Source organism: Indicator indicator, chromosome 1, assembly GCF_027791375.1.
Source record: "Indicator indicator isolate 239-I01 chromosome 1, UM_Iind_1.1, whole genome shotgun sequence".
Lineage (NCBI taxonomy): Eukaryota > Metazoa > Chordata > Aves > Piciformes > Indicatoridae > Indicator > Indicator indicator.
This window is the reverse complement of record NC_072010.1, coordinates 31,375,862-31,403,676: the sequence shown is the minus strand read 5'-3', so window position 1 is coordinate 31,403,676 and position 27,815 is coordinate 31,375,862. Positions and strand designations below refer to the sequence as shown.

Here is a 27,815-nt window from a genome sequence, read left to right as displayed (position 1 = left end):
TTTATCTGCACAGCTTTGAACTGAGTCATGGCAATGCCTTGGGCCAATTTACAAGAGTACCATTCTTATCTGCCCAGGGCAGAAGCCGGTGGAAAGCCTGTGGTATTGCCCTTTCTGTTTCTATTACAAGACTACACAAGTCCTAAAAATGCTTCAAATGGGCTGTGAGATGCCAATGGGTAGGGTGCAAACTCATGTAGTGTGTGGCAGCTATTGGACCCAGGTGATGAAAACTTCCAGTGACCCCAGAAAAACTGTTGCCTAAAAATGTCTGAGTCAGTCCAGCTGATGGTATGGAGGGAGTGGTCACCTGCAGGAACCATATTGGTCAGCCACTGGAGTGCCAAACACCTTCAGGAAAAGCAGGAATGCTTTGAAGCTCCTTCTTTTTGGATGAGCTGAAGGGATGCTGAAGGCACCCAGTGCCTCCCAGCGTTACACTTCAGCTGCGTGAAGACGCAGCACTAGTCAGAGCGATAACCACGAGTTTCCCGTCTGGTTCTGCCCTGTACTGATAACAGCAAGGCTGTTTTTCATTTCATTCAAAGGCCTAGTGTGAGCTGCAGAGATAAAATAAACAATGGTATTGGCAGAGTAAAATGTGCCTTTCATTACTACAGACCTTATGGTTCAGCTGCATCAGGAGGAGAGGCAACAGTGCTAGGAAGAGGAAAATTTTGGTGTAATTGCAAGCTTTCTCAAGTAAAATGCCAAAGTCAGTTGCAACTCCTCACCTGAAATACAAGGGCAGCAATTTCCCATCTGCTTTGTGTTTTGTTTCAGTAGGAGCTCCTGGAGACTGGCATCTAAATCCAGAATTCTGTCTTTGACAAATGGAAATTAATTTCAGCTTCTAGCTGGAGTTTCCACATTTCCTTGTCATTCCTTTGACAAGTGCAAAAGTGCTGTTCAGGCAGAGCTGTAGCAGGTACTGAATGACCATTCAAGGCACCTTTTCCCTGCAGCCATGGGTAACTGCCTTGTGTTCAGTTTGAAAATACCAGAGGTAACAAAGGTTGGTAGCAGAGAACATTGACAGCTGTAACCTGCTTTTTGCCTACACCCTGGTTCAGCTGATGCAGGTGAACCCACAAATCCCTAGGACAAAGGTCCTGCACCTGTGTCAGGACAATCCTCGTTATCAGTATAGACTCAGGGATGATGAAACTGACAGCAGCCATGCAGAAAATGATTTGGGGTACTGGTGGACAAAAAGCTGAACACGAGCCAACAATGCCACTTGTAGCCCAGAAGGCCAATCTTACCCTGGGCTTCATCAAAGGATACATGACCAGCAGATTGAGAGGTGATTCTGCCACTCGACTCTGCTCCGGTGAGACCTCACCTGGAGTATTGTGTCAAGCTCTAGGATCAACACAAGAAGGACATGGACCTGATGGAAATGATCCAGAGTAGGGCCACAAAAATGATCAGAGGGCTGGAGCACCTCTCCTACAAAGACAGGCTGAAAGAGTTGGGGTTGTTCAGCCTGTAGAAGAGAAGGCTCTGGGGAGACCTTATAGCAGCATTTTAACATTTGAAGAGAACCTACAAGAAAGCTGGGGAGGGATTAATTACAAGAGTGTGAAGCAATAGAACAAGGGGCAATGGCTTTAAAATAGAGAAGGGGAGATTTAGATTGGACATTAGGAAGTTCTTTGCTATGAGGGTGGTGGAACACTGGAAGAGGATGCCCAAGGAAGTGGTGGAGGCTCCATCCCTAGAGGCATTCAGGGTCAGGCTTGATGGAGCTCTGAGCAGATAGATCTAGTTAGGGATGTCTCTACTTACTGCAGGGGAAGGTTCATCATAGAATTATAAAATGGCTTAGGTTGGTAGGAACATCAGACATCATCTACTCCAACATCTGTGCCATGGGCCTCATCCAGTCTAGCCTTAAACACCTCCAGGGAAGGGACATCCACAACCACTCTGATTAGTTGGCCTTCTGACCCAATTCATTCTATGATTCTGTGAAAGTATATTCTGACATTCCTGCATGGAATAAATTAACTTCCAGCTCAATTGTGTCTTTTCATAGCTCTACAGGGACTAAATTTACTGCTCCCCTTGTCAAAGGAAAAGAGTTTTCTCTCTTCAAGAGGTAGTTTCTGGCTTCTGTATCACGAGAACATCGAATCCCAGCAATGATGCTGGGAGCAAATTCAAAGGCAATTATGTTTAAACTGTAAATAAAGGAGTTTCTATGTGCAGCCCACATCCATTATTTTGATGGGATTTTTAGGAAGCATCACGCATGGCCAAGAATGTCACCCACGTGTCACTCAGGCTTGGGCAAGTTCAAGCTTGTCCTGTAGAAACACAATAAGAAGTCCCTGTCTAAGCTCTATTAGCATTATTGCAGGAGACTGAACTAATCCTTGAAAGATCAAAGCTGAACGATCTATTTCTCCTTGATGATTCAGATGTACAATTTCTTGCTGGTTTTATTGTCCTTGCTTGCTAGCTCCCTCTCTTTTGTCACTATGGATATTTAAGAAGGTGCAGGCTGTGCCCATTCATTCAAACATCAACAGAAGAATATCAGCTTCACAAGAAAGTATCATGCAGAGCTACCAGGTGGGCATGAGCAGTTATTTGGGAAGCTGACCACATGTAAACAGCAGATCTGAAGGAAACAACCTGGCAAGGCTGTAACAGAACAGCTTTTGCACACCCTGCTCATTCCACATTCCTGGTTCCCAGTAGCTCAAGATCAGTCAAAAAAGAGTTTTGTCTTTTTTTTTTTTATGTTACTCTCAAATTGAACTAATCTGAGGCACAAGCAAGCATCCATCCAAGCACTAGAGGTACATTAGCCACTGCATTTCAAGTTGACATTCCCACTTATAACAGAATGTTTTCCCTAGTGGACAAGTCCTAAATATTATGTTCCTCTGGTAGAAGGTGGTTTATTTATATAGCTTGATTTATATGTAAGTGACTGTTTCAAACTCTATGGACTTTAACAAACCACAAAACAAAAGCCAAACAATAAAGATGAGCAATAAATCCAGCATTAAACCTCAAGCATTTGGACACAACTTCAGAATGACAAAAGGCTCTTGAAAACACCAAAGATTAAGAAGTAAAGCAATAGTATCCTTCTTGCTGTTCTCTCAAAAAGCCTGGCAAAATTGACAAAGGTTGATTTAGTGTTACACATTGCTGGCTTGCAAATCTTCAGAGATATACAGCAGCCATAAAACCACTTTAACTGGACAGGTAAACTGGGTTTGCAGCTGTCTTGAGCTGCTGAGATTATCAATGAGTCAAAGCCAGAGTATAAAATATGCCCTGCAGGGTGGCACACTTGGTCTGTTTAGGATTAAGGAAAGGAGGGGGGAGTGAACTGAAGTCAAGGTTCCTCCTGTGAAGCTTCCTTCAAACAACAACTGTCAGCCACATGCTTGTGCCTCATATCTATTTTGAATACAAACGAGTGTCCAGTAGGTAGAAAACGTCTTTTAGAAATGTCATTGCAATTTCTCAACAAAATCAATCACCTTTGTTCACCTGTGAATGGAAATGAAAATGCAAAACAGCTTCCCCAGCTCGGGTTTTATCAGTCACATTGATTCAGACATACTCAGCTTCTGGGCCAGATCATGGGCCACTGCACAGAGATGTGCTGTGACACTGGAGACCTCTGAAGGGATTGCTGCTTGGAGAAGGCCAGTCTCTCCTTCAAGCAGCTCAAGGTGGCATTATTGTCTAATTTCATCAGAAGAAAAAAAAACAACAACAAAACATGCCTGGTATCTGGTGATTATCTGTACTCAGAGAATGTCCTCCTCTAACACATCTACACAAGCAAACAATAAACAGCCATCTATGTACACTCACATGGCACATCCCAAGGCATAAAATGCATACTCTCATGTTGTATATAAAGTGCCTTGAGACAACAGAGCTGTTTCAATGTTTTGGACTGAAATAATCAGACAAAATGATATTTATTCATTTGGACTTCCATGGTGGCCTGTGTGGAGGTCTACTTGCTCTAGGAACACAAGCCATAGTGAACTACTTTTGGAGGCACCATGGACCATATGCTCCACAAGCAACAGCTGCTTGTGGACTTTCACTTAAACATCTGCAGAACAACTGCTGAGTCTCTCTCCATGTCTCTGTTTGGCGTGTGGCACTCAGTGCTATGGGAATCATTGTTGCCTCAGACCTGCAAATACTTAACTGATTTCTGCATGCACTTGAAAATGTCATTTCCCAGCTGACTCATTTCCAGTCATGACCAACCTTTCATGTTCCAGTTTTACTGCTGCTAAAATAAAGCCAGACACATTGCCAATAGTGAGCTTGTGCCGTTTGCTGATGGGTGACTGTGCAGAAGCAGAAATTTCCACCTGGAGATGCAGGATGTTGAAAAGCTCTGAGTGGTTTGGTAGCCTCCATCTGAGGCTGCATCTAGTTAGCATGAATTTTAAACACTTTCTGCCTTTGCTAGTCAGTGTGGCAGCGTCCCCAAAGCCCTGGGTCCTAAGCTGTGTGAGACATGAACATCCTCTTCCCCAGAGCCAAATATGAGTGTTAGTAGGGGCAGAATTGGCTGAGGAGGTTTCTCTAACAAATCCACACATCATATTTGCTTTCAGATGGATTTCCTCAAGAGTTAAGTGAGTCACAGTACCAGTGGAATATCGTCTCCTTTCCTGATCTCAGGGCACAATCCTCAAAAGACTGGAGTCAGAACAGGTCCAGGATCTTCCTTATTGCAGTCTATAGGTCAAATCTACTTTTTTATTTGAGGGCCCACATAGAGCTAGTTTTCTACAGCTTTCCCTTGGAACATTTTGTTTGGTCACACATGTTCTATTCAATGCAACAGAAAGGAAAACTTCACATAGGAGGTGCCAGGTAATACTTGGATTGTCCTATAAATATTGAGATGGCTTTGTTCTTGGCAGAAGAAAAGATCTCCGAGGAAACATGTTATTTAGACTAGTAGGAGATATATTCAAATTTTTATGGTGAAGAAAATAATTGTAAATGATCGTGTATAATTATATAACACTGTATATTTCACTTTAGAAAAACAAAATCAGAAAATCCTCAGTATCTTCCTGATATATTTCTCTCTTATGTTCTTAGTCCTGAAGCTTATTTCTTACAAGTACAGAGATGTGTCTGTGCAAATTAATTTGTAGGACTGTTACAATAAATTAAATAGAAACAGAATTAAAGGAGCATTACAGAGAGGACAGAGCAAGAAATAAAGGACAGTTGCCCTCTTTCGACTCAACTGATTAGATACCAAGGGCTTCAGGATGGGCTGAGTTATGAAAGGAAAGCTCTGAAGTCAGTTGCTGCTTTGATATAATCCTGTTCCATTACAAAATGTGCACACAGCTGTATTTCCTAGAGGCAGCAGGAACCCAACCGCAGAAAGCAGTTTCTTTGCTCTTTGTTTTAAGTGCTATTCCAGCATATACACACCTCAAATCCCTTCCTTAGCTGTGCTGCAGGCCTTATTTACAGCAATTCAGTGTCCTTCATGTCTGGTGTTACGTGCAAACCATCACATCTGGTCATTCTTGTTTCCTTGTTGGATTTTCCATTGCTTCTGAGTATCTGAGGAAGGTACAAGCTTTTGCATAGCAATTTTCAGGGGACCTTCTCCACCATACAGTCTTTGCTTTTCGACTTTGGTTTGGGCAGAGGCTTCTGCCAAGGTGCTTATTGGCTTCTCACATCTATATCTAATCAAGAGAAGCTGTTATCCCTCTGTGTAATATCATTATCTGGTCACTAAAGGGACTAACAGAGACTTATAGGAGCCTACAATTGGAAAGAAGAAAGGAAGGAATTCAGAAGGAATTTGGAAGGAATTTGAAAGGCAAGAATTTGGAAGGAAGAATTCAGAAGGAATTTGGAAGGAAGGAAGAAAGGAAGGAATTAATCTTGAAAAAGGATTTAGGGATTGGAGATATCAGATAATGCCATTCATGTATATAGTAAGGAGCAGTGATGAACAGACCTCAGTGGTTTCAACTGTACAAGCTGAAGTGGAGAATCTTGCTATTGCATTCGAAACCTCTTAGGCTACTCCCAGCACGGGTCTATCTGCACATGCTGCCTTCACCTTCTGCTTATAGAACTGGGCAAAGGAGAGGGCTCCAAGGGGTAGAAAATTATTTGGAGAAGGCTGTGCTGCCCGGTCTGGTCTTTCATAAGCAGGGAGGCAGTTGCACTTCCTAAAGCTAGTCTTCACTACTGTGCATCTGCAGAGAAAAGGGAGGCAGGAAGGCATCATGGCTTCCTTTTGCAGCAGAAGGGCAGAATGAGGTGTTTAGTTCCAGGATGTCCAAAAGATTAAAAGCCAGTAATTAAAAAAGTCTAAAAATCCTTTTCCTCTTTAATGATCTAGAGGAACCCACTCAGTTAAATCTCCAGTAAGGAGCTTGCCATCATGTTATGCAGAGCAAACCTGTCCACCTGAGAATGCACCATCCCCGTTTCCCATGTGAAAACTTATCCCTTCCTCAGAGAAGGGAGTGGCTCAGCAGTGTTTTGGTACCACATTGCCATATCACACCCGAGATGACATTGTTCCTCTTTTGCCTTGCTTGGTCCTGTGTTTCCCAGATGATGCTTAGAGCACATGGACAACTAGCATCAGAGTGGCAATGCTGAAGGAGCAACTCTATCAGCCATCTGTATGGTTGTCATAATTTTATTCTGCTGAGAGCTGAGCTGGCAAAAGGCTTCTTATTCTTTTTAGATCTCCCTGAGGCCAGCAACTCCTGCAGTGTTCTCATGGGGAAGTACCTGAATGAGGGAAGGTCAGGGAGACCTACATGCACCCTCAGGTACACTTTAAAATCTGAGAGTATGAAATATCACAAGATGTGGGAGGGCATCCTTCTCAGCTTAGAGGCACATGGATACCACAACAAATCATGTTAAAAGAAACAGGGCTGGAGATAAACACTAATTTCATGTGGACACATACCCATCTGCACATGCAGACATATACCCATCTGCACATGCAGACATATACCCATCTGCACATGCAGACATACCTGCTCAACTGAGGTTGCCAGCTTTTCCAGGCAACAGAGCTACAAGCTATGTTTTTATGGTCTGAAGTCATCACTGCTTACGTCAGCCTCGTTTTGGTTGCAGTGTAGGTAGTTCATTACAAACATTGCCACTCCCCTGAAGATGAACAAGGACAGTGCTGTGAAACCTTTAGACTGCAGATTGGCAGTGCTTCAGTGCTGCTGTATCTGCTTGCTCAGGGGTGATGTCCTGTCAGCTCTCAAGTGCATAGGGTAGGTAGGGTATAGGGCAGCAGTGCAGATTTCTACAGGTTTTCTATCCCTGTAGTGTGTCAACAATGTCTATATTTTCTTGTGAGCCTGATGACTCATAAACAACCAATATCATTTACCTGGACCTGAGCAAAGCCTTCGACACTGTCCTGCATGACATCCTGGTCTCCAAGCTGGTAAAGTCTGTGTTTGATGGATGGGCCATTCAATGGATGAAGAACTGTCTTGATGGATGCACCCAAAGAGTAGCTGTCAACGGGTCCACGTCCCAGTGGAGGCCAGTGACAAGTGGAGTCCCTCAGGGATCAGTCCTGGGACCAGTCTTGTTCAACATCTTTGTTGGTGCCATGGACAGAGGCATTGAGTGCACCCTCAGCAAGTTTGCTGATGACACCAAGCTGTGTGGTGCAGCAGACACGCTGGAGGGAAGGGATGGCATCCAGAGGGACCTTGACAGGCTGGAGAGGTGGGCACAAGCCAACCTCATGAGGTTCAACAGGACCAAATGCAAGGTCCTGCATCTGGGTCAGGGCAATCCCAGGCACAAATACAGGCTGGGCAGTGACTGACTGGAAAGCAGCCCTGAGGAGAGGGACTTGGGGGTGCTGGTGGACGAGAAGCTCAACATGAGCCACCTGTGTGCACTCGCAGCCCAGAAAGCCAACCAGATCCTGGGCTGCATCAAGAGAAGTGTGGCCAGCAGGTCAAGGGAGGTGATTCTCCCTCTCTACTCCACTCTCTTGAGACCCCACCTGGAGTACTGCATTCAGTTCTGGAGCCCCTATTACAAGAGGGATACAGATGTGCTGGAATATGTCCAGAGAAGGGCCACCAGGATGAGCAGAGGGCTGTAACACTTCTCCTATGAGGACAGACTGAGAGAGTTGGGACTATTCAAGAAGGCTCCAAGGAGACCTTGTAGGCTTCCAGTATCTGAAGGGGGCCTACAAGAAAGCTGGGGAGGGACTTTTTAGGATATCAGGTAGTGACAGGACTAGGGGGAATGGAGTAAAACTAGAAGTGGGTAGATTCAGATTGGATGTGTTAGGAAGAAGTTCTTCACCATGAAGGTGGTGAGACACTGGAACAGGTTGTCCAGGGAGGTGGTAGAAGCCTCATCCCTGAAGGTTTTTAAGGCCAGGCTGGATGTGGCTCTGAGCAACTTGGTCTAGAGTGAGGTGTCCCTGTCCATGGCAGGGGGGGTTGGAACTACGTGATCCTTGAGGTCCCTTCCAGTCCTAATAATTCTATGATTCTGTAATTCTATGGTTTTTCTGAGGGCATATGTAAGCCAGAATGTTGGTAGGCTTGTGCATGTCCTTGTGCTGATTCATTCACCCCACTCAGGGTACATCAGCAATGACCCTTGCCATTATGTCCTGACACATCCCTTCCCAGCTGGAGATTAACACCTCAGAAACAGCTACCCCTGCTCCACAGCACATAACCAGTTCAATCAAGTGATGTTCATTTAGGAACAAGTTCTTTACCACAAGGGTGACGGAACACAGAAACAGGTTGCCTAGGGAGGTGGCTAAGGCCGCATCCCTGGAGATATTCAGGGATATGAGGCTTGACAGGGCTCTGGGCAGCCTGATCTACTTGAGGATGTCCCTGCTTAACTGCAGAGGGGTCTGGACTAGATGACCTTTGGAGATCCCTTCCAACCCAGACTATTCTATGATTCTATGATGTCTCCTTGAAGGATTCCTCTGACTGCACACCTCCCTAGGCTCTGTTCCATCACTGCCAGCTGAGATCATGATGTTGCACTTCAAGGAAGGTTGATAGGGCCTGCAGTCCCATGTTCCAGCCCTTCTACATGGATTCCAGTTTGTTCTGCACATCTGCCTGCACTTTAATCCCTGCCTCTCACCAAGGAAGGTCTGCCAGGGGGGAGAGAGGATGGCATGTCGCACTGCACAGTGCCTAGTGGAAATCACACCACAGCTGCAAAACTCTAGGGGTGGAGGGAGGTTTCTAATGTAAGACCTCACACCCTGTAATTTAATTGCATTATTATTTACAGTACCAATTTATTCACAGTCTGATCTTTGGGGAGATTGAGATTTATCACTGTCCTGGAGTGTGGAAAGAGTAGAGAGTATGGCAGTGTCTGGCTAAACATGGGGAGGAGGCTGAATAATTGGTTTCCTTGGTGGATGCTGGCTGAGCAGAGCTGAAGTCCAGTGTAGCCAGATGGCAGCTACTCCTGCTGTCATCTGGGAGACAGGAGGGATCTGTGCTTAATGTTCACCTTCAGCAAATGTAGGCTGATGACCTCTGTGTAACCACTTCATCCATGGTGATTAGAAGTGATTAGAAGTGACCGACCTTGTAATAAAGAGCTGAATATTTATTTCAAAAAATTGCAAGGGATGCCACAGGTCTCCAGCCTAGTTCTGTGCAGAGGGATGAGGTTCTGCTCATTATTTAAAGCTTCTGTATGGACAAATGTGCTAATTCTGTGGCTCTGTGAAATGCAGCAGAACAGGACAAACACTCATTTTTCTTTCTGCATACTCAGTTAATGTTCTTTAAATTGCACTGATGTTTTTCATTTCCCTGTAGCAATGGTTTAATTTCTACTCAAAACAAGTTACAAATTTATGATTGTCACTGGCTTAGATAAATACCTTAATTTGGAAAGGGAAACAGCCTCTAAGTGGGATCAGCTCCAGCCACTTGTGATCCCTCCTGTTAGTACAAAAAATTTTTGTATTCCATGTCAGGTCACTTTGTGATACTCACTGTTCAGACACTGTTCAGGAGGATAGATTTGGGGATAATTGTTCTTTGAGAAAGAAAGAAACACCGTGTTTACAACAGGAGCTTCTCAGATTATGTATCATCAGTTTGAGAATGAAACTTCTGATGGCTCCTAAGGGCTAACTTATTACATGCAATACATGCTGCATACACGGTAATATTTATATATATATTATACAGAGAGATAGAAAATAAGCTAGAAATTATGGAAAGATCTTAGATATTCCATTATCATGAGCAATTAATGTGATGGCTCCTAAAGCAGTCTCAGTGACAAGATCCTCTAAATCCCAATTTTTCTCCTTCTGGCTTTTTAATTGGCATGATTTGTTGAATGCTGATAATTTACATAGCTCTGCCTTAGCCCTATCCTGAACTGAATATAGATTTCTCTTGGTATCTCACTGAAATCACTCCAGTAGTGCTGTTTGACCTCATTGTGTAGTTCAAAAGGAGCCTGAATGTAGCTATCAGATAAATTGTTTAATTATTATTATTAATTTTTAGCACCAATTTTACACTGAGACTGAAGGGCACATTGAAACAAAACTGTATTTCTTCTGAATTTTATAGTCCTCTGACCATGTCCCACTTTAACCCAGGTCTTTGACTAGCCTCTCTGTGTCTCCTTTTATGGTTGCTTGCATATGATGCTGATTAAGCAAATGATCATCTTCTTATTATTTACACAAGGTGACTGCAGCAATGGCTGGGCAGCTGTTGAGTTAGATGTCCTGCAGCAGTGAGTAATTTGGAAGGAAAAACGGCATAAGAAGCAGCTTGGAGACCTGCACTGGCCTGAACATCACGATTCAGGATTGTGTGATTTATGCTTCGCTACCCACCTAATCGATAATGCCCTTCACCCTGACTGAACTGTTCTTGTGTTACATCAGTCGGTGCCCTGGTCACATTTAGAAGATGGCAGATGCAGAAGAGATGAAGAAGTGATAGATCATATCTGCCTGTATTTCCCATCTAGAGATGTCTACACATATGCTAGATTTATCTTTCTGCTAAATGTCACAAACCGCCTTGAAAATTACAAATGAACACATGAGCTGCCCTTACATCAAGAAACCGATACTCTGAATGCTGGAAGGACCTCCTCATGTCCTGCAGTGGTATGCAAAGCAGGGCTGGCTTTATGCTGGGAACATTCAACCCAAAACCTTTGGGCACTTTTGTGTTTGCACACTGCTCACTCAGTGCACCTGAGAGCTGAGGCTGCACAGTGTTTATCTTGGGATACTCATGGTTCATCTCAGTCTATGATCCTAGCAAGAGAGGTCGATCTGACATTTCAGAACTCAGACCAAAGACAAAAATCATAATGAGAGTTATGTTCTGCCAAAAGGAAACAGATCTTCCCAGAGGGTGTGATTTACTTGCAAGATAAATGCAGGAACGAAGACTGTGAAACGCACAGCTCCGATTTTGATCAGCCAGAAAAGGAAGCCTCTGTCACAATGCCTCATAGGAATCATAGAATCATAGAATCAGTTAGGGTTGGAAGGGACCACAAGGATCATCTAGTTCCAACCCCCCTGCCATGGGCAGGGACGTCTCACACTAGAGGCAGGGACACCTCACACTAGAATCTGATGGGCTGTTTTCTATCAGTGACTCTGGAGGACATCATAGGGAAAATCAGCTGACAGGCAATTCTAAATTTGTTGTAGACACCTAGGAATATGTTGTCTCAGCTCTGACAAAACGCCTGACTTTTACTAGATGGACTTCTGCTTAGAAATCCTGCCGATGGCACGGGCCAGGAAATGCATGGGGAAAGTTAATTGCAGCCTGAGTGTGCAAGAGCTTGCAGTGTTCCTGCTAATTGGGGTAAACGTGAGGGTTTCATTTCAAATTGGAATTCTGTGATATGTGTGTCCTTCCTAATATTGTAAAATGCAAAATCTGGCTTAAATAAGATTTAATTATTTAAAATACATAAAAGAAGCTGTGAAATTGCTCTATATCATTTTAAAATGAATGAAAATGTCTTTGTTCTTGACATTTTATTTTATGCAGTACAAGGCTACGTTAACAACATTATTTGTAATTTAGAAGGTGACTAAATGCAATTACAGTGTACAAATGACAGAGTTTATAAATCTCAACGTGATGCCTTGTGCCCTTCTTTTCTGCTCATTTATATTGCATGTGGCTTCTGCTATACACAAATCCCTGCTCCTCTGATTAGAAATTCTCAAAAAATGTCTTGGTCAGTATAGGATCCCCTTTTGATCACATTCTCTTGTGGAGACCTACTCCAAAAAAATCAGAGCAGGGCCACAAACATGTTCTTTCTGCATTTTGCAACTCCTCATATAGCACTTTCTGCAGAAAAGGTTATGGTATGGTAGGACCTAGGCTTAACTTTCCCCCTCTAGATGGAGAATCCGTTCTGGATTCCCGTATGTATTGCATGCTGTGCAATATGTAGCCTTGCATAGAAGGGGGAACAACTCATAATGGGCACTGTACTGCTACTGCCTTTTTCTTATATTATTCCATTTACTGCATCTAGTTCTGGAGCCCTTATTACAAGAGGGATCTGGACATGCTGGAACGTGTCCAGAGAAGGGCCACCAGGATGATCAGAGGGCTGGAGCACCTCTCCTATGAGGACAGACTGAAAGAGTTGGGGCTGTTCAGTCTGGAGAAGAGAAGGCTCCAAGGTGACCTTCTTGTGGCCTTCCAGTATCTGAAGGGGGCCTACAAGAAAGCTGGGGAGGGACTTTTTAGGATATCAGGTAGTGACAGGACTAGGGGGAATAGAGCAAAGCTGGAAATGGGGAGATTCAGACTGGACATGAGGAAGAATATGGTCCTTATGGCCTGCAAAGAAAAAAATTACTCCAAAGAAGAAAGAGAAGCCACATATTCATGTTGTGACCACTTTTTTTACCCATAAAGCAGCATGTTTGTTGCAAAATAGATGCTCATAAGGTGAGCCTTTTTCATAGGCAAAAACCTTCATCTCCTCCTGATAATCAGACAAAGAAAACGGTAAAAGGGTTCCTCATAATTATTTTGCATTTGACAATACATATATACTGGTGTAACATATTCTTCCCCATCCAGATATATGTCAGGTTGCTCAATGTTTCTGGTTTGGAAATGTGGCCTTATGGATTTTAATGTTGTTTCTTCATCTCAGTGTTTCCAAATATGAAGAACTTAGAACATAAATCAATCATTGCCATTCCTTTAAGCTTTTTTCTTTTTTTTTTTTCATTAAAAAATGTATAAGGTTAGTAAAACCTCCTTGTCAGATGGTGAGGAAAACATATACAAGTTCAAAATGTCAGCTTTGTTATTCCTCAGAGTTATAAGAGGAAGCTATGTGTTGATGATGGGTAATATGTGGACACTCGTCTGGGAAGCACAAACCAAGCAAAGACTTCTGCTACTCCTATACATCCTATACATGGGATGTATAGGAATAGTTTGCATCAATATGGAGAGTAAATATGATATTTATGTCTCTTTCTCAGAATCATCTTAAGTAATGTCTCATAATTAGAATACATGTGCTAGCCAACTGAGAAATGTTCATCACTCCATTGAATGTTACCTTCTCTCAGACAACCTATGAATGCAATGCTTGCTTAGTCATTAGCTCTCACAGCTGGTGGAGTCATTAATATGACAATGAACTTTCTACTGGCATAACTGTCACTGACTACTAAGCCTCAGACATTTTGTCTCTGTAAGATAATACATCAAAGATCCTATTTTTGTGAGATGCTGATGAAGCTCTAATACTTTATGAAATTTTGTGCCATGGTCCTTCATTAGAGTTAATGCAAATTCCTCTATAAGTTGTGTCAGAATTTTTGACAACATCTTTATGGCTTTTTATTTTAATGGCAGCATCTGTGTCCACAAATGGAAAAGGTCCCATGGGATTGCCCAAACACAGAAACTACAATGTTTGCCCTTGAGATCCTCCAGCTAGAAAGAGTAAACAGTATATTCATGCTCTGGGATTGCTTTCATAAGCATGATAAAACAAAAAAATTAAAAAATTAAAACAAACAAACAAAACACTTAACTGAGGAAATTATTATAAATACTTCTAAGAATGCAAAGCCAAGTTTTCAAAAGAAGAAATAGAAGTGAAGTGAACAACCACATTGTAAAGAGAGTAGTGTAGCAGATATTTCATGTTTAGCTCCAGCACTTCCAAATGTAGATGCTCAACTTTAAATCTATATTGTCAGAATACAGTGCTGTGTGTAATTATTTGCAGTTTTATGTCTTTTGGCAGTATATTCCATATTATAATAAGCGGTCTTTTTCTGAGGCAAGCCATCCTTAAATTACATTTGCATGAACCAGCAAGTTATATCATCTGGAAGAAATGGATGATGCGGTGGATCTGGGATTGCCAACCTGCTGCCCCTTGGCTACTTGTGCCTTTTGAAAACATTGAAGGGACTTTCAAATGAAAGCTGTCTTTGGCAGAAGGAGGAGTGAGCTGAAGGAGGCCAAAGCTGTCAACAAACCACAATCCAGAGACATTGATAGCTGTACTCTCCCTATCCCAGCTGCTTCCCTGGCCCTTCGTACTCTGTAGGACAGCAAGAATTCACATGAAGAAATTGCCAGCTGCCTGGGAAGAAGATGTAAGCCTCTATGTCAGCATAAACATTCACACTACCAAATTATCAGGGGGTTCAGCTGAACTGAGTTTGTTTTGTAAACCTGGAGGTCACCCTCTGCATCCTACACTTTGGAGTTAGAGTGTCCCTGTTTTTGAAGCCTCAGGAGCAATCACAATGTCTTAAGAGAGTTATGCGATGGGAGCTATTTCACCAACTTCATCCAGCTCCTCTTTGGACTTTTTTTCCTGCATGAAAAGTACTGTATAAATCTAAGTTGTTAGCAACTGGGGAGAGCAGAGACTGCCTGAAGGCAGTGAACAGATATGTAGGCTGAGCATGAAATGATAAGAGAAGAGAAAAGTCAGCTAAGAGGATTTGGGCTTCATAAAACTCCACATTACTTAGACCATTAGCAGAGGAATAGAGAGACATAAGGAGAAATGCAGAATGATATACATAAAGGCCTAACATTCCTGACTGTAATTATTTTATGTGATTATTTTATTTAAGGAGGGAATGACGTATTGTTGGGCTCTTGCAGGGGAATACATGTCTTAGGCCTGCTTAGGACTCAGAGTTGCTTTACCTGCATTTTTCAGCATAGGCTCTATTTACCATTCTATACATTCCGGTTAAATGCTATGCAAAATTCAACTCTCATTTTTCTAGGAAGGGGAAGTACTCGGGCTCTTTACACCTGTTCTCAGTAATGACCTCTGTGCTTTAAAACAAATGGAATAATTTTCAGAGTTTCATGGGCTTTTGCCTTCAACAGCTACAAATAATCTAATTATCCAGCCACTTGGGGTGCTGGGTGATTTAAGAATTAAAGACGCGATTAGAATCTGTTACAGTAATTAGAATCTATTTTAAACCAATTGCCTGTGGCATTACACAGTCTGGTGAAGGAAAGGCTGCTGGCTAAATCCTCTTCATCCAGTAAATATAAAAACAAATGCTAGTACAATTATTATTTTCTTTTTTTTTTTAAAGGAAAGTAAACATTTCAGAACTCAAGTAAATCAAATTACCTGTGCTTTTCAATGTTGTTTTAAAATAAGGTATCACTGAAGCTAATGATTGACTGGTCTTTAGATCAACAGGTTGCCCAGAGAGGTGGTGGAAGCCCCATCCCTGGAGGTGTTTAAGGCCAGGCTGGATGAGGCTCTAGCCAGCCAGCCTGATCTAGTGTGAGGTGTCCCTGCCCATGGCTGGGGGGTTGGAACTAGATGATCCTCATGGTCCCTTCCAACCCTGACTGATTCTATGATTCCATGACTCTAAATTCCCTGAATAAATTGGTTAATTTAGTGAATAAAAGGAAAATTACAAATTTCATGAATGATTGTGATATTCCCTTAGGTAAATTCAAAATCATAGTAAAAGAGATGTGGACACATCGGGAATTTCTGCGTGCCCCACAAATCAACCTGAATTATTTGCAGAAGTCAGTGAGCAGTTGGATAAGGGTGATCCAGCTGTTACAATGTTCCTGGATTTCCAAAAATCTCTGACAACTCTATTTTGTCAAAGTCTGTTAAAGAAATTAAATGTCCATGGCAGAAGAAGAAAGGCTCTCTTGTAGAAAAAGGATGAATTGAAAGACAGAAAACAAAGGGAAGGATTAAGTGGTTTGTCTCCACAGTGAGGGTGGCAGAAGGTAGAATCCAACAGCACTCTGTTCACTGGTGCAGTTGACACCATTCATGACATGTCTGCATGGACACTGGAACAAAGTAAATGTGCTGGTGACACAGATATTGGCTGTAAAGAATTTCAGAAGGTCCTCATAAATCTCAGCTAAAGGACAGCAAAGCAGACAAAATTAAATGCTAAGAAGAAAAGAGCTGTATATTAATTAAGGGGGAATCCTATCTACATATGCAAAACTGTCATGACTCAGGAAAGAGAGGAGGGCTATGAAAATGGTCAGACAGCTGGAACACCTCTCATGGAGAAAGACTGAAAGAGTTAGAGTTTACCCTGGAGAAGAGAAGGCTCCAGGGAGGCATTATCACAGCCTTTCAAGGTATAAAGGGGGCTTATATGAAAGATGGAGAAAGACTTTTTCACAGGGCCTGTAGTGACAAAACAAAAGGCAAAAGATAAGAGTGTAGACTTAGATTGAACCTAAGAGTACTGAAACATTGGGACAGGTTGCCCAAAGAAGTTGGGGATGCTCTGTCGTTGGAAACATTCAAGGTCAGGTTGGATGAGGCACTGGGCAACCTGATCTAGTGGAAGATGCCCCTGCCCATGGTGGGAGGGATTGAACTAGATGATCTTTAAAGGCGCCTTTCAACTCAAACCATACTGTGATTCCATGATTTTGGAATCACTGAGCTCAGTGTGTGGGTATGGTTCTAAAGACTAATAGGAAAGGTAGGGCTTATTAATGTGGGAATTGAGAGCAAGGCAGAAAACACTACTACGCCACATGAATGCATGGTGTGTCTACGTCTTGAATTTTATGTTCTGGTTACCTGTGTCTCTAGGAGGATGTAAAAGCACTAAAAAAGATTCTGGGAGGGCTACAAAGATGACCTAGGCATGGGATGGTGCCACATAAACAGGTCCTGTATAGGTTTGGATTCAGCCTGGTAAAGCAGTTATTGAAGGGGAATATGTGAGAGGATAAAGTAAGGATATTGACAGTGAGGGAGCTGTTGAGGTTCTCTGATCTGCACGTTCCCTCTTCTTCTCCTCATAGAATGAGCCTCTGCAAGGGAGCACAATGGCTTTCATTACTTTCTCTTGCTTTTTACCCTCCATCTTGTACATCATGAAACTTCACAGGGAACCAGCTCAGTTCCCAATTGCAGGAGCAAGGTGAAACCAAAAAGATATCTAGCTGAGGCTGGAAATCTTGAGAAACTCCTGCTTCCCTGAATTTGTCAGTGAGATGGCACCCACACCATGCATGTGAAGAGCACACTCTGCCTGACAGTGGTTCTGCCTGTGCTAACCATAGCTATGTGAAAATGGAAAGAGTTAAATAATTTATAGGCCTTCCACTCTAAGTAGCACTGAGAGCCTGGAGCCTGGGAAATGATACATAAAACACTTCTTTGTTCAGAAGCCATTTCCTATTAGTAAATTATGCAGAATGCACCTCTTTCTTCAGAAACCATTTCCTATCTATTCTGAGATGGATTGTGGAAGATCATGAGGACAGAGCCAAAGATTGACTGACAGCAGGTTGCATGGCTGATCTGGCATCTATAAAGGATCCTTATAATGCCATCATTTCTCTTTATTCTATTATTATGGCGATATGCCATGGTGCAAACTCAGTCCAGCCTGGCAATGACTAGCTCAGCAGCTTTTTTATTACTTGCTGAGTGTTTATGTCCCTGTCTGTCCTCTGGAGCACATCACATATGCCAAGGCTCATTCATGATACAGTTGCCAAGCTGGGAACAGACCCATTTTCCTTCAGCTCTTCTCCTCATGCCCCTTGCTTCCTCAGAGCTAGCAAGCCAGCTCAACACCACTTCTTGACTTTTAAATGTGATATGGAGAATGCACATTGTAAAAATTGGACAGAGTAAGCAATACGTTTTCTGCTGTTAAAAAAGTCACTGTAAAGATAGAGGCTATGATTCATCTAATCCACATGAAGACATCTGCATCTGAGTAGCTCCAAACTTCCTTTGTAGTTGCAAGCTAGGTGTGTCTGTACTAGACATCTATATCTGAATGCACTCCAGAGCCATGTGTGGTGCTGTTAAACCTCACCAGCTCTTGGAGGATGCAGAACTTTTCTCCTGCAGAGAGCTCCCACTATTTCTTACTGTGCAAAAGAAGATAGATCTATTTTAAGTCATACAAATCCTAGACTGCTTTTTCTCTAATCTGAGCCAGGAGGGAAGCTGGGAGACAGTTCAGAGCAGCAGGCAGGCAGCAGTGTTAAGCATCATCTCCTTTCCTTCCCCTTGGAAGAGTGGTAATGGATTACAGCTACCACTTGCAATTATTTGTATTAATCAGGAAACAGCTAATTACCTTTGAATCCTAGGAGCACTCATTCCTTCCAGGGCAAGAGAGTGAATTCTTTTCTGCTTTTCGTAAGTGAGCTAGTGCTCAGGTGGTCTACAAAACCAGATATGCTGAAAGGGAACTGTGCTGGCAGCGTTTGAGAACCCTACCCCAGGTGTATAAGGAAATCCCTGGTGGCATCAGACACCAAGCTCTTTCCACCTCCCTCACCACGAAACTGTTCTGACTGAGGCTGCCACCACCATGGGAATGGAAGAGGGGAACTCCTCCATCTTGTTTCAAGCCTCTGGGTTTAGCCAGAGTGAACAGAGATTGATCTAGGGAGTCTTTCAGGGCATCTATTTTATGCTGCAACTCAGAGCTGTCCTGTGGGGAAACTTCTTCTGTTGAAGGTGTGCACAGAGTATCTAATGCCTCCTAAATAAGATGCATAAATACCCTACTCTATGCACGAAGAAAGGCAGGAACGATCTGGCCATAATGATCTGGCTCTGGCCAGCCTGATCTAGTGTGAGGTGTCCCTGCCCATGGCAGGGGGTTGGAACTGGATGATCCTTGTGGTCCCTTCCAACCCTGACTGATTCTATGATTCTATGATTCTATAAGAAATACCTCTAAGCACATTACCCTAATAAGGATTTTGGAACAACTGATTTACATAAAACAGGGAAATCTCATTTTTGGGGTTTTTGTTTGGTTGGTTGGTTGGTTGGTGTTTTTTTGTCTGTTTGGTTTGGTTTGGTTTGGTTTTTCAGTTGAGACCACTTTTTTCCTTCAGATGTTAAGGCAATCATGGATAAGCAATATGGGAAATAAACATGTCTTTGAAGTGTACCCAGCAGTCCTATCACTGATGTATTTTTTTTTAGTGACAGTGCTGCTCAGTTCTCCTCCATTTCCCATTGCTGTTGTTGTTGACTTCCATTGCATAATTACTACATTACAGCACTTCTTAGAGTGTGGCAAGCAAAATACTGCAGGCAGAGAACACAGTTTTAGACTGCAATATATATACGTGTCAAATCCTCTCAAAGGCTAGGAACCTACAATTACATGCTGAAATATTGCCTCACTTACCAACTGATATGGTCCAAACAGCAATTATTTTTGCAAAAGCCTTAGTTCTTGAGTTAAACCGGCTGTGATGGATGGGGTTCCGAATGGCAATGTAGCGATCCAGGGAGATGGCACAGAGGTGCATGATGGAGGCAGTGGAGAAAAGCACATCCAAATAGATCCAAACAGCACAGAGCTTTGTAGGTAGAGGCCACGTGTATCCTGCACAAAAGGAAGTTGACATCAGTTAAAAATGTGACATAGAATCATAGAATCAGTCAGGGTTGGAAGGGACCACAAGGATCATCTAGTTCCAACCCCCCTGCCATGGGGCCACAGCCTCATCCAGCCTGGCCTTAAACACCTCCAGGGATGGGGCCTCAACCACCTCCCTGGACAACCCATTCCAGGTTCTCACCACTCTCATGGGGAAGAACTTCTTCCTTATGTCCAGCCTGAATCTCCCCACTTCCAGCTTTATTCCATTCCCCCTAGTCCTATCACTCCCTGATATCCTAAAAAGTTCCTCCCCAGCTTTCTTGTAGGCTCCCTTCAGATACTGGAAGACCACAATAAGGGCATGCATCTTCTTTTTTTCTGGCACGTATGTCTTAGTGCATATATCCTTCTACTAGAAGCCGGTACCAAGTGATTGGGAGAAGCTGCCTGATACTGTTTGAAGAAACATTTTTTACTTGCTTACAACCTTCTAACTGTATCTGTTGGGATTAATTCTGCTTCTTTCCCAGGCTACCAGCGGCATATATGTTTTTCTTTCTCATTCGATTTGCAAAATGCTCATGCTTGGTGTTACAATTAACCATTTCTGGCAGAAAATCTATGTAAAAAGAAACAGTTTTGTCATTGTAAACCTACAAGTTCTCAGTTTCGTTTTAGGACTTTTTATCCATATGATTACTGCGTTATTAACACTGGTTGGTAAGAAAAGTCACTAAATTCTGAAACTGCAACTTCAGATTTAGTGGCAGAGGGAGAAAGAAATATTTATCTCATCTGTCTTTAGGTACCTACCACATTACTTAAATAAGGATATTCCTTGTATCATCCCAGTTAAATATTGGTAGGCTACTCCAAGTGAGAGTAATCCAAAGCAAATGCATTAATGTTTACCAAGATCCAACCTGCATCTTCTTTACTGCAAATTAAGCCATCCCTTTTTTCTTGTTCTTGCCACCAGCCATGAAGAATAATTGATTGCTGTCCTTTCTGGAAGCTATTGGAAGATGACTATCATGACTTGCCTAGTTTGGGTGTTTGTTTGTTTTTTCTCCTCCAGACTAAGCAAAGACAATTCTGTTATCTTTTGCTTACAGATGTTACTTTTGTGTTCTTGTTTCTCTGCACTGGAGTCTTTTTCATTTGTCCATATCTTGCTTATCATTTAGTGACCAGAACAGGACTCCTGGTTTTGCAAGGGCCTCCTGACTGCTAAGTGAAATAAAAGATTGCTTTGCAGGTGTTGCAGGGAATATTCTTACTTACACCACCCAGAATGATGAGTGCCTTTGCATAAAAATATACTTGTGACATATGCTTAGCTTAGGATCCATTTTGACAGCCAGATCTTGTTCAGCATTCCTGAAGCCTTGACAAATTTCCCCAGCAGTAAGGATAAATTCAAAGATATCCACTTAGGTTTGCTATCTTTTTCCTAAGTGGATACCTTTGAATTTATCCTTACTGAATGCTATTTGTTCATTTCAGGCTTTCACTTATGGGGTACAGATGATTGTTGATGATTTTGATCCTGTCCCTCTGAATGTTTGTAACCTCTTCCAGCTTGGTGTTTTCAAAAGACTATGTAAGATCACACTCTATACACTGTCCAAGTTGTTAGGAGCAGTACTGAGCTCACACAGACTAAGCAGAACCTTGCAGACCCTCTGTTCAAAAGCCCTTCTAGTCCTACAGGAAACCACTAATACCTGTTCTTGGAGCAAGTTTTGCAGTTAGCCATGTTCTTAACTTGTGGTGATGTAATTTAGAGCATATTGTCTGAGCTGCCCCTGACAGTGTGGCAAGGGGCAATGCCAAAGCTGCTATTGTGAGAACATGTTAGGATTTTGAGTAGTGCCTCTTCCCTTTGGAGATACAGAACAAGATCTGCAACAGCAGGAATAGAGATAGAGGGAGAGGAGGTAGGTCTGTGGCTAGTTAAATTTAGTCTCAGTAAGCACTGAGGAGACCTGTTTCTTGGTGCTCTTGGACTGCTGTAATATGAGCTGACTCTGACAAGCCACACAGCATTTATGGATATGTTTTATCTGTTTTTCCAATGGAAAATGCAGTCTCTGGAATGTGTTACATGAGAGGTGGATTTCAGGGTGTCTTCCCAGCAGCATCTCTCTGTCAGGTCGGGACAGTTTACACAGGAAAAGCAATAAAGTATTTTTACACTTGACAGCAAGCATCTGTTCTGCTTTAGTGGCCTTTGGAAACACATTTTTTATATACTTCTAGACCTCTTGTCCTTGCCCTAAACCCAGATGAGGCAGGAATAAAACACAGTGTCCATCAGATAAGCTACCTTGGAGACTACAGAGCCAAGAAAGGGAACACTGCATGAGAGGAGCCAACTGTAGATGCGGCAAGAGTTAGGAAGCATGTAGAGAACATCTTTCAACATGTCATGGGACATGTATGTGGCACGTGGAACAGAGCAGCTCTGCCTTGTGCTGTCCTCTGGCCGCTGTTCAATTCACCCCCCCATCCATACAAAGGTCAATAGAACAAAACGAAACATGGCTGCAATTTAAAGATTGGGTAGGCAGAGAAAGTTTTACAAGGTTCAGGATTTCATGCAATTCACATAAGCTCACAAGGTCCAGGAGCTCATATCAGGGACAGGTTTGTGCATTTGTGTGTTTTCAGGCTGAGGCGTAGGCCAGGCAGATGTGATAAGATCTTATTTCTGATGTAACAAATTAGTAGTATCCATGAGATAAGAAATACTTCCTCACAAATTCTTTCAGGAGAGGAGGCAAAAAAGTGAAACTGGCTGGGATGGCTGGGCAGCTGCTCATTGGTAACAGGATGCATGGGGAAACTCTTTTGAGCAAAATGCTAAGGAAATGCTGTAAGGAAAGAGGAGGGGAGAGAGGGGAGAGAGGGGAGAGAGGGGAGAGAGGGGAGAGAGGGGAGAGAGGGGAGAGAGGGAGAGGGAGAGAGGGGAGAGAGGGGAGAGAGGGGAGAGAGGGGAGAGAGGGGAGAGAGGGGAGAGAGGGGAGAGAGGGGAGGGAAGGGAGGGAAGGGAGGGCGTCAGATGAGGCCATGCCTAAGGTCAGCACTTGGCTGGTCAGGAGCCCTCTGATAAGCCTGGTCCCTTCACTACACCAAGAGGTTACACAGCACCTGCTAATAATTCCAACAGCTTCTCCACACTGGCAGGGGGCAAGCCTCTGACGCAGGAGCAACCAGTATTTGGCAGCCAATATGTTTTCTGGTGGGAACCAGTGCTGTTGTTAACTATAAATGTTCTGCTTTGAGGATACATCCACCTTGGTGACAGTGTTGATTTTTGTTTTTTTCCCAGCAGAGGTTTGTGCTGTTGTGTGGACAGAGAAACACCTGCACCAAAGGGTGCAGGCTGGGCAAACATGTGGCTGCTGTGGCCAGGACACTTGAATGGAAGTTGTCCACAGTAGCCATAAAGCTCTCAAGCAGAAAATTGTCACTCTGAGCAAAATTGCCACAGTTCCACTTGAACAGTCTGTAGGGCAGGTGGAAAAGCACCCTTGTTCCACAGTCCTGGAGGAAGCCCAGCAGAGAAAGGTAGATGCAAAGGCCCCCAGTTTGGGATCAGGATTGTCAGCATAGGTGAGGTGGCTGATGCTGGTTACATCCTGCCTTTCTCTGGGCAGCTAAGGCCAAGCAAGTGCTCCTGCATAAGGGGAAGTTTCCCTTTGTACCATCACTGGTTTTCCTGGAGGTTGACAGTGCACCATGCTGAGATGGCTCTTCTGGTACCTGAATGCACCACCAGATAATTTTTCACTCCAAGTTACCCTGCAAAATCCTCCCTTTCTTGACCTTGAAAGGGAAGAAGCAGATAGAGAGGAGGCAAAGCCTGCACACTCCCTCCTCCGCGGCTTTTGTTGCCCTCTTGCTCCTCTGTGCCAGCAATCACAAAGGAGGGTGATGCAGCCTTAACCCCCTCAGTGAGGGTTTTGGCTCTGTTGCATGCAGGAAATCCCACATCCCGACTTCCAAACCACTTCTGAACCGTGGATTTTGGGCATCTCTTTCCTCAGCAGCAGAGCCCGGCCAGCAGGAGTCCCTGTTGCATGTCTCAGGAAATCAGACAGGATTTAGAAGAGATTCTAATCTCACTCATCGGATGATTTCTGCTCCTGCAGCTCTCTTTTATGCTGTCTACCACCAGAGGTAATTGCACCACTAATACAATAAATCAAAATGTTATGCTGATGCCAAATACAGTTTACAAATGCTACTGAGGGCAATCGATGTAGAAATAATGAAAGTGACAAATAAAATCCTGTTTTTCTGAATGAAATCTCTCTTAAGTCACAGGCTCATTCCTGACCTTTAGTCCCAAAATACCGAAGCAATAGAAATCTTTACAAACAACCTCACTTTCTTCCTGACATTTTCTGGCTTCTCCTTGAACTGTAGCAGTTCAATTGTGGCACTGGAAAACTCATTTCTCAAAGTTCAGGGACTCTAATAGCCTGACAATATTGGTACTGAACACATAGGATGCTGGGTTTTTTTTCTACATGAGCTGTGCAGCAAGTGATTTTGATGAAAATGAGAAGAAAGATCTGCTATTAATCACCTACAAAGGCATGAACTGTGAGTTGTTACTCAACTTTTAAATAACTTCTCTTAAGAACTAATATCTTTGCATTTGTAAATGTTACTAAAAGTCAGCCAGAATGAATTCCCATCCATTTTTAAACTCCCACAATATTTATTCCAACATTTATTGGTAAGTAGAGGTCTAGGAGGATATTGGTGTTGAGGTAATTATTTGCATTTGCATTACTTAATTCAAAAAAACATGAAGTGATTCCCTACTTTGAACCTAAAGGCAGTCATTAGTACTTCTGTGCATATTTGCAGAGCAAAATAACTGACAGGACCCTACATTCTTACTAGGAACGTTGAAATATGAGCCAAGGGGAAACGTGAAAGAATAGAGAGAGCAAAACATCTTCACATACACCTTGAAACAATTCATCTAGCAACTGAGTAATAAACTAATGTTCTGCACTGTATGTAAAATGCCTGTAGCTAGAAATATAAAGTAGCAAAATAATGAAGTACTTCACCTATTCTTACATTCACTTACATATATTTCTTAACCAGTTACATATATTTCAAGTTCTATGGAGCAATCAGCATTTTTTTGGTGGTAAGAGAGTGAAATCCTAACAGTGACATGTGCATGCAATGTTTAAAGCTTCTCAGTACATGCAGTCAGTTACACAGCTGATACTCACCATACAGTATGGTTAACATGGACACAGGCATGACAAGGAAACCCAGCAGCATATCAGCTATTGCAAGTGACATTAGAAAATAGTTGGTAGCATTCTGTAGTTTTTTCTCCAGTGACACAGCCATGATGACAAGAATATTTCCAGCAATGGTTAAAACAATCACTATCACTGTCAGCAGAGCTGGCCAGTTCTTCTGTGAAAGCTGGAACAGGGAAGAGTAGCACGGGGGACTCATGTTACTTTCACATGAAAGATTGGTTAGGTTTTCAGAGTCCACAGTCAAGTTAAAGAGATGTGATATATTAATCTCTCCAGCTCCATAAACATTTCTGTAGAGTCTTCTCTCACGATTTATTTGTATTATGGAGTTTGCAGTTGGGTTCACAGAGCTCTCCTCATCACAAAGAATATCCATTGCTGAGTCCAAAACTGCTGAAACAAACAGTGGAAAATAGGAAAATATCACCCTCTTTCACCATCAGGCTTTATACTCCTCAGCTGTCCATGCCAGAAGTTCAGGGAGCACAATCTGTAGTCGACTGCATTTTTGCCACTAGCATGATGTAGAAAAACATGCCAGAAATACTCCAAAAGCTGAAATGTTTTCTTTTCAGTTCCACAGGAAGTCCAATGTTGGCATACATTGAAAATCCATCTGAAAAGCAGAACCAAGGTATAGGATAGAGAATGTGGACTTGAAGCTTTAGAGAGCAAAACCACTGGAGAAATAAAAGAGAAAAAAAAAAAAACTTTTGCAACCACTAGGACTCCCCTCTGGAGCTACATCTTATTGCTACTGGTAACTGTAATCACAAATTTTAAGCACAGCAGTATTAAAATAGCTTGACATACAACACAGCAGAACTCTTGCTTCCCTATTAAGAAAGTTGATTAAAGATTCCATCCAGCATCATTCTCTTGAAATAATTAGATATGCTCTTATTTATAGTTCATCTTCCATAATATGGCTGAGAGTCTCTGAATGCTATGGTATTTCTGTATAATTTTCAGCCTCATATCAGAAATTACACATTCTGCTCCATACTGGTTTTTAGAGCCAGTTGTAGCTTTTGGCCCAGCCTGGCTTTGGGATGGAAACGAAACAAACAGATACTATGATTAAAAAAAAAAAAACCCCAAACAATTTAAGAAAGACTTACATTGTAACTCAGAGCCCGCTTTCAAACTGCAAATAGGTGCACTTTTTACCCTGATTTACCATGTTCTTCACTCTGTTTAGCCAGTTCTGTGTCCTTTTTCTTCAGCCTTCTCCAAAATGGTGGTATTTCAAATAGTTTTTGGTGTTCTACTTCTGAACTGCACTCTTGAGTGAAGGCAGTCCCTGTGCTGTGAGGCTTGCTCTTTTCTTCTGAGACATAGGCTGCTTGTCGACTCTTTCCTTGTGCATTTCCCCGCCCCAGGGCAAGCTATATTTAAAGTAGTAACAATACCGGAGCCCTTCTCGGAGTGGCACAAAAGAAAACACACAGACACATGCACACACAGACAGAGACACAACAGCAGTCTGCACGGAGGAATTACTGATTTCAACAGGAACGGAATTTCTTGCTCACTGCCTTGTTCGGTTTGTCAGACCTCCCACTTCTCTGGATGTCATAAGCTGCAAGGTAGCAACAGCAGAGGAGGGCAGGGGAAGGCAGACCAAAGAGGGTCTTCTTAGCAAACTAGCAGCACTGGCAGTGTGTACTTTGGAGGTCCTCTGCTTGGGTGCTTTTTTCAGTGCTCACAGAGGGTGGCTTATGAACACAGCTGCATGCAATTGCAGTGTTTTACAGGATGCAGGCTTAAAAGAGACAAAATCTAAGGCTTGCAATGGTACCTACTATTGAAAAATGTGTGAAGCTTTTTTCCATGTGGAGGGGAAATTGTGACAGCTTTTAGAGGAAAGAGTAATATTCCACTCCCTTCAGTTTTAACTCCTGGTTTGTGCTCACATGGTAATCACATTGGCAACAGATACTTAGCAAAAAATTGAAGTGACTCTGATGTCATGCTCATTTGCCAGGAGGTGAGTGCAACAATTAACCCCAGCATCCTGTCCCAAGCAAGTGTCCCAAATGAAGCAGTTAAGGAAAAGAAAACAGTATAGAGCAGAGGAGGAAACAAAACAACCTTCCATTGTTTCTGCCTTGTACCTCTGCTGCCAGGACATGAATGAAGAAGTAACCAACTCCTCAATTTGCCTCATAACATGAAACCTACTCCCTGATTTTGTGAGATTTAGGGTTGCCAAAATTTCAGCTGAGTGGGTCTCTTGCTCCACCACCCATCCTTAAATATATTGCAAGTTTCCCTCATGCAGAGAGCAATGGCTTAACACAGGCAGACTCAGGCAGTTTGTAGTAAGAGCTCAGGGAGATGTGTCACTGGGCACCAGTGGGTCCTGGCAGCCCATGAGCCCACAGGAGCTGCAATGTGCTCCTGCAGCTCAGCTCTACATGCAGCACTGCTAACTGCTGCAGATCTCAGTGGCTCCAAACACATGGAGAGTTACTACAGCTCAGCTGATGTGCTAATGTCATCAGGGCAAAACCTTACCAAAGTAGTCTCAAGAGAACTTGCCAATGCCCATCCAGATCATT

At 42.8% G+C, this 27,815-nt stretch overlaps 1 protein-coding gene across 1 annotated transcript in view; it reads right to left on the bottom strand.

The window, feature by feature from the left end:
• HTR2A (5-hydroxytryptamine receptor 2A) overlaps positions 1-25,627 on the bottom strand; it is a 28,354-nt gene extending 2,727 nt beyond the window's left edge. Inside the window, exons 1-2 of the mRNA XM_054386839.1 lie at positions 25,213-25,627; positions 19,751-19,951 (exon numbers count right to left, since the gene is read on the bottom strand). Of these exons, the coding sequence (XP_054242814.1) occupies positions 19,751-19,951; positions 25,213-25,627 (616 nt within the window). The remainder of the gene's footprint in view (positions 1-19,750; positions 19,952-25,212) is intronic.
• Between the last annotated feature and the right edge of the window lie 2,188 nt (positions 25,628-27,815).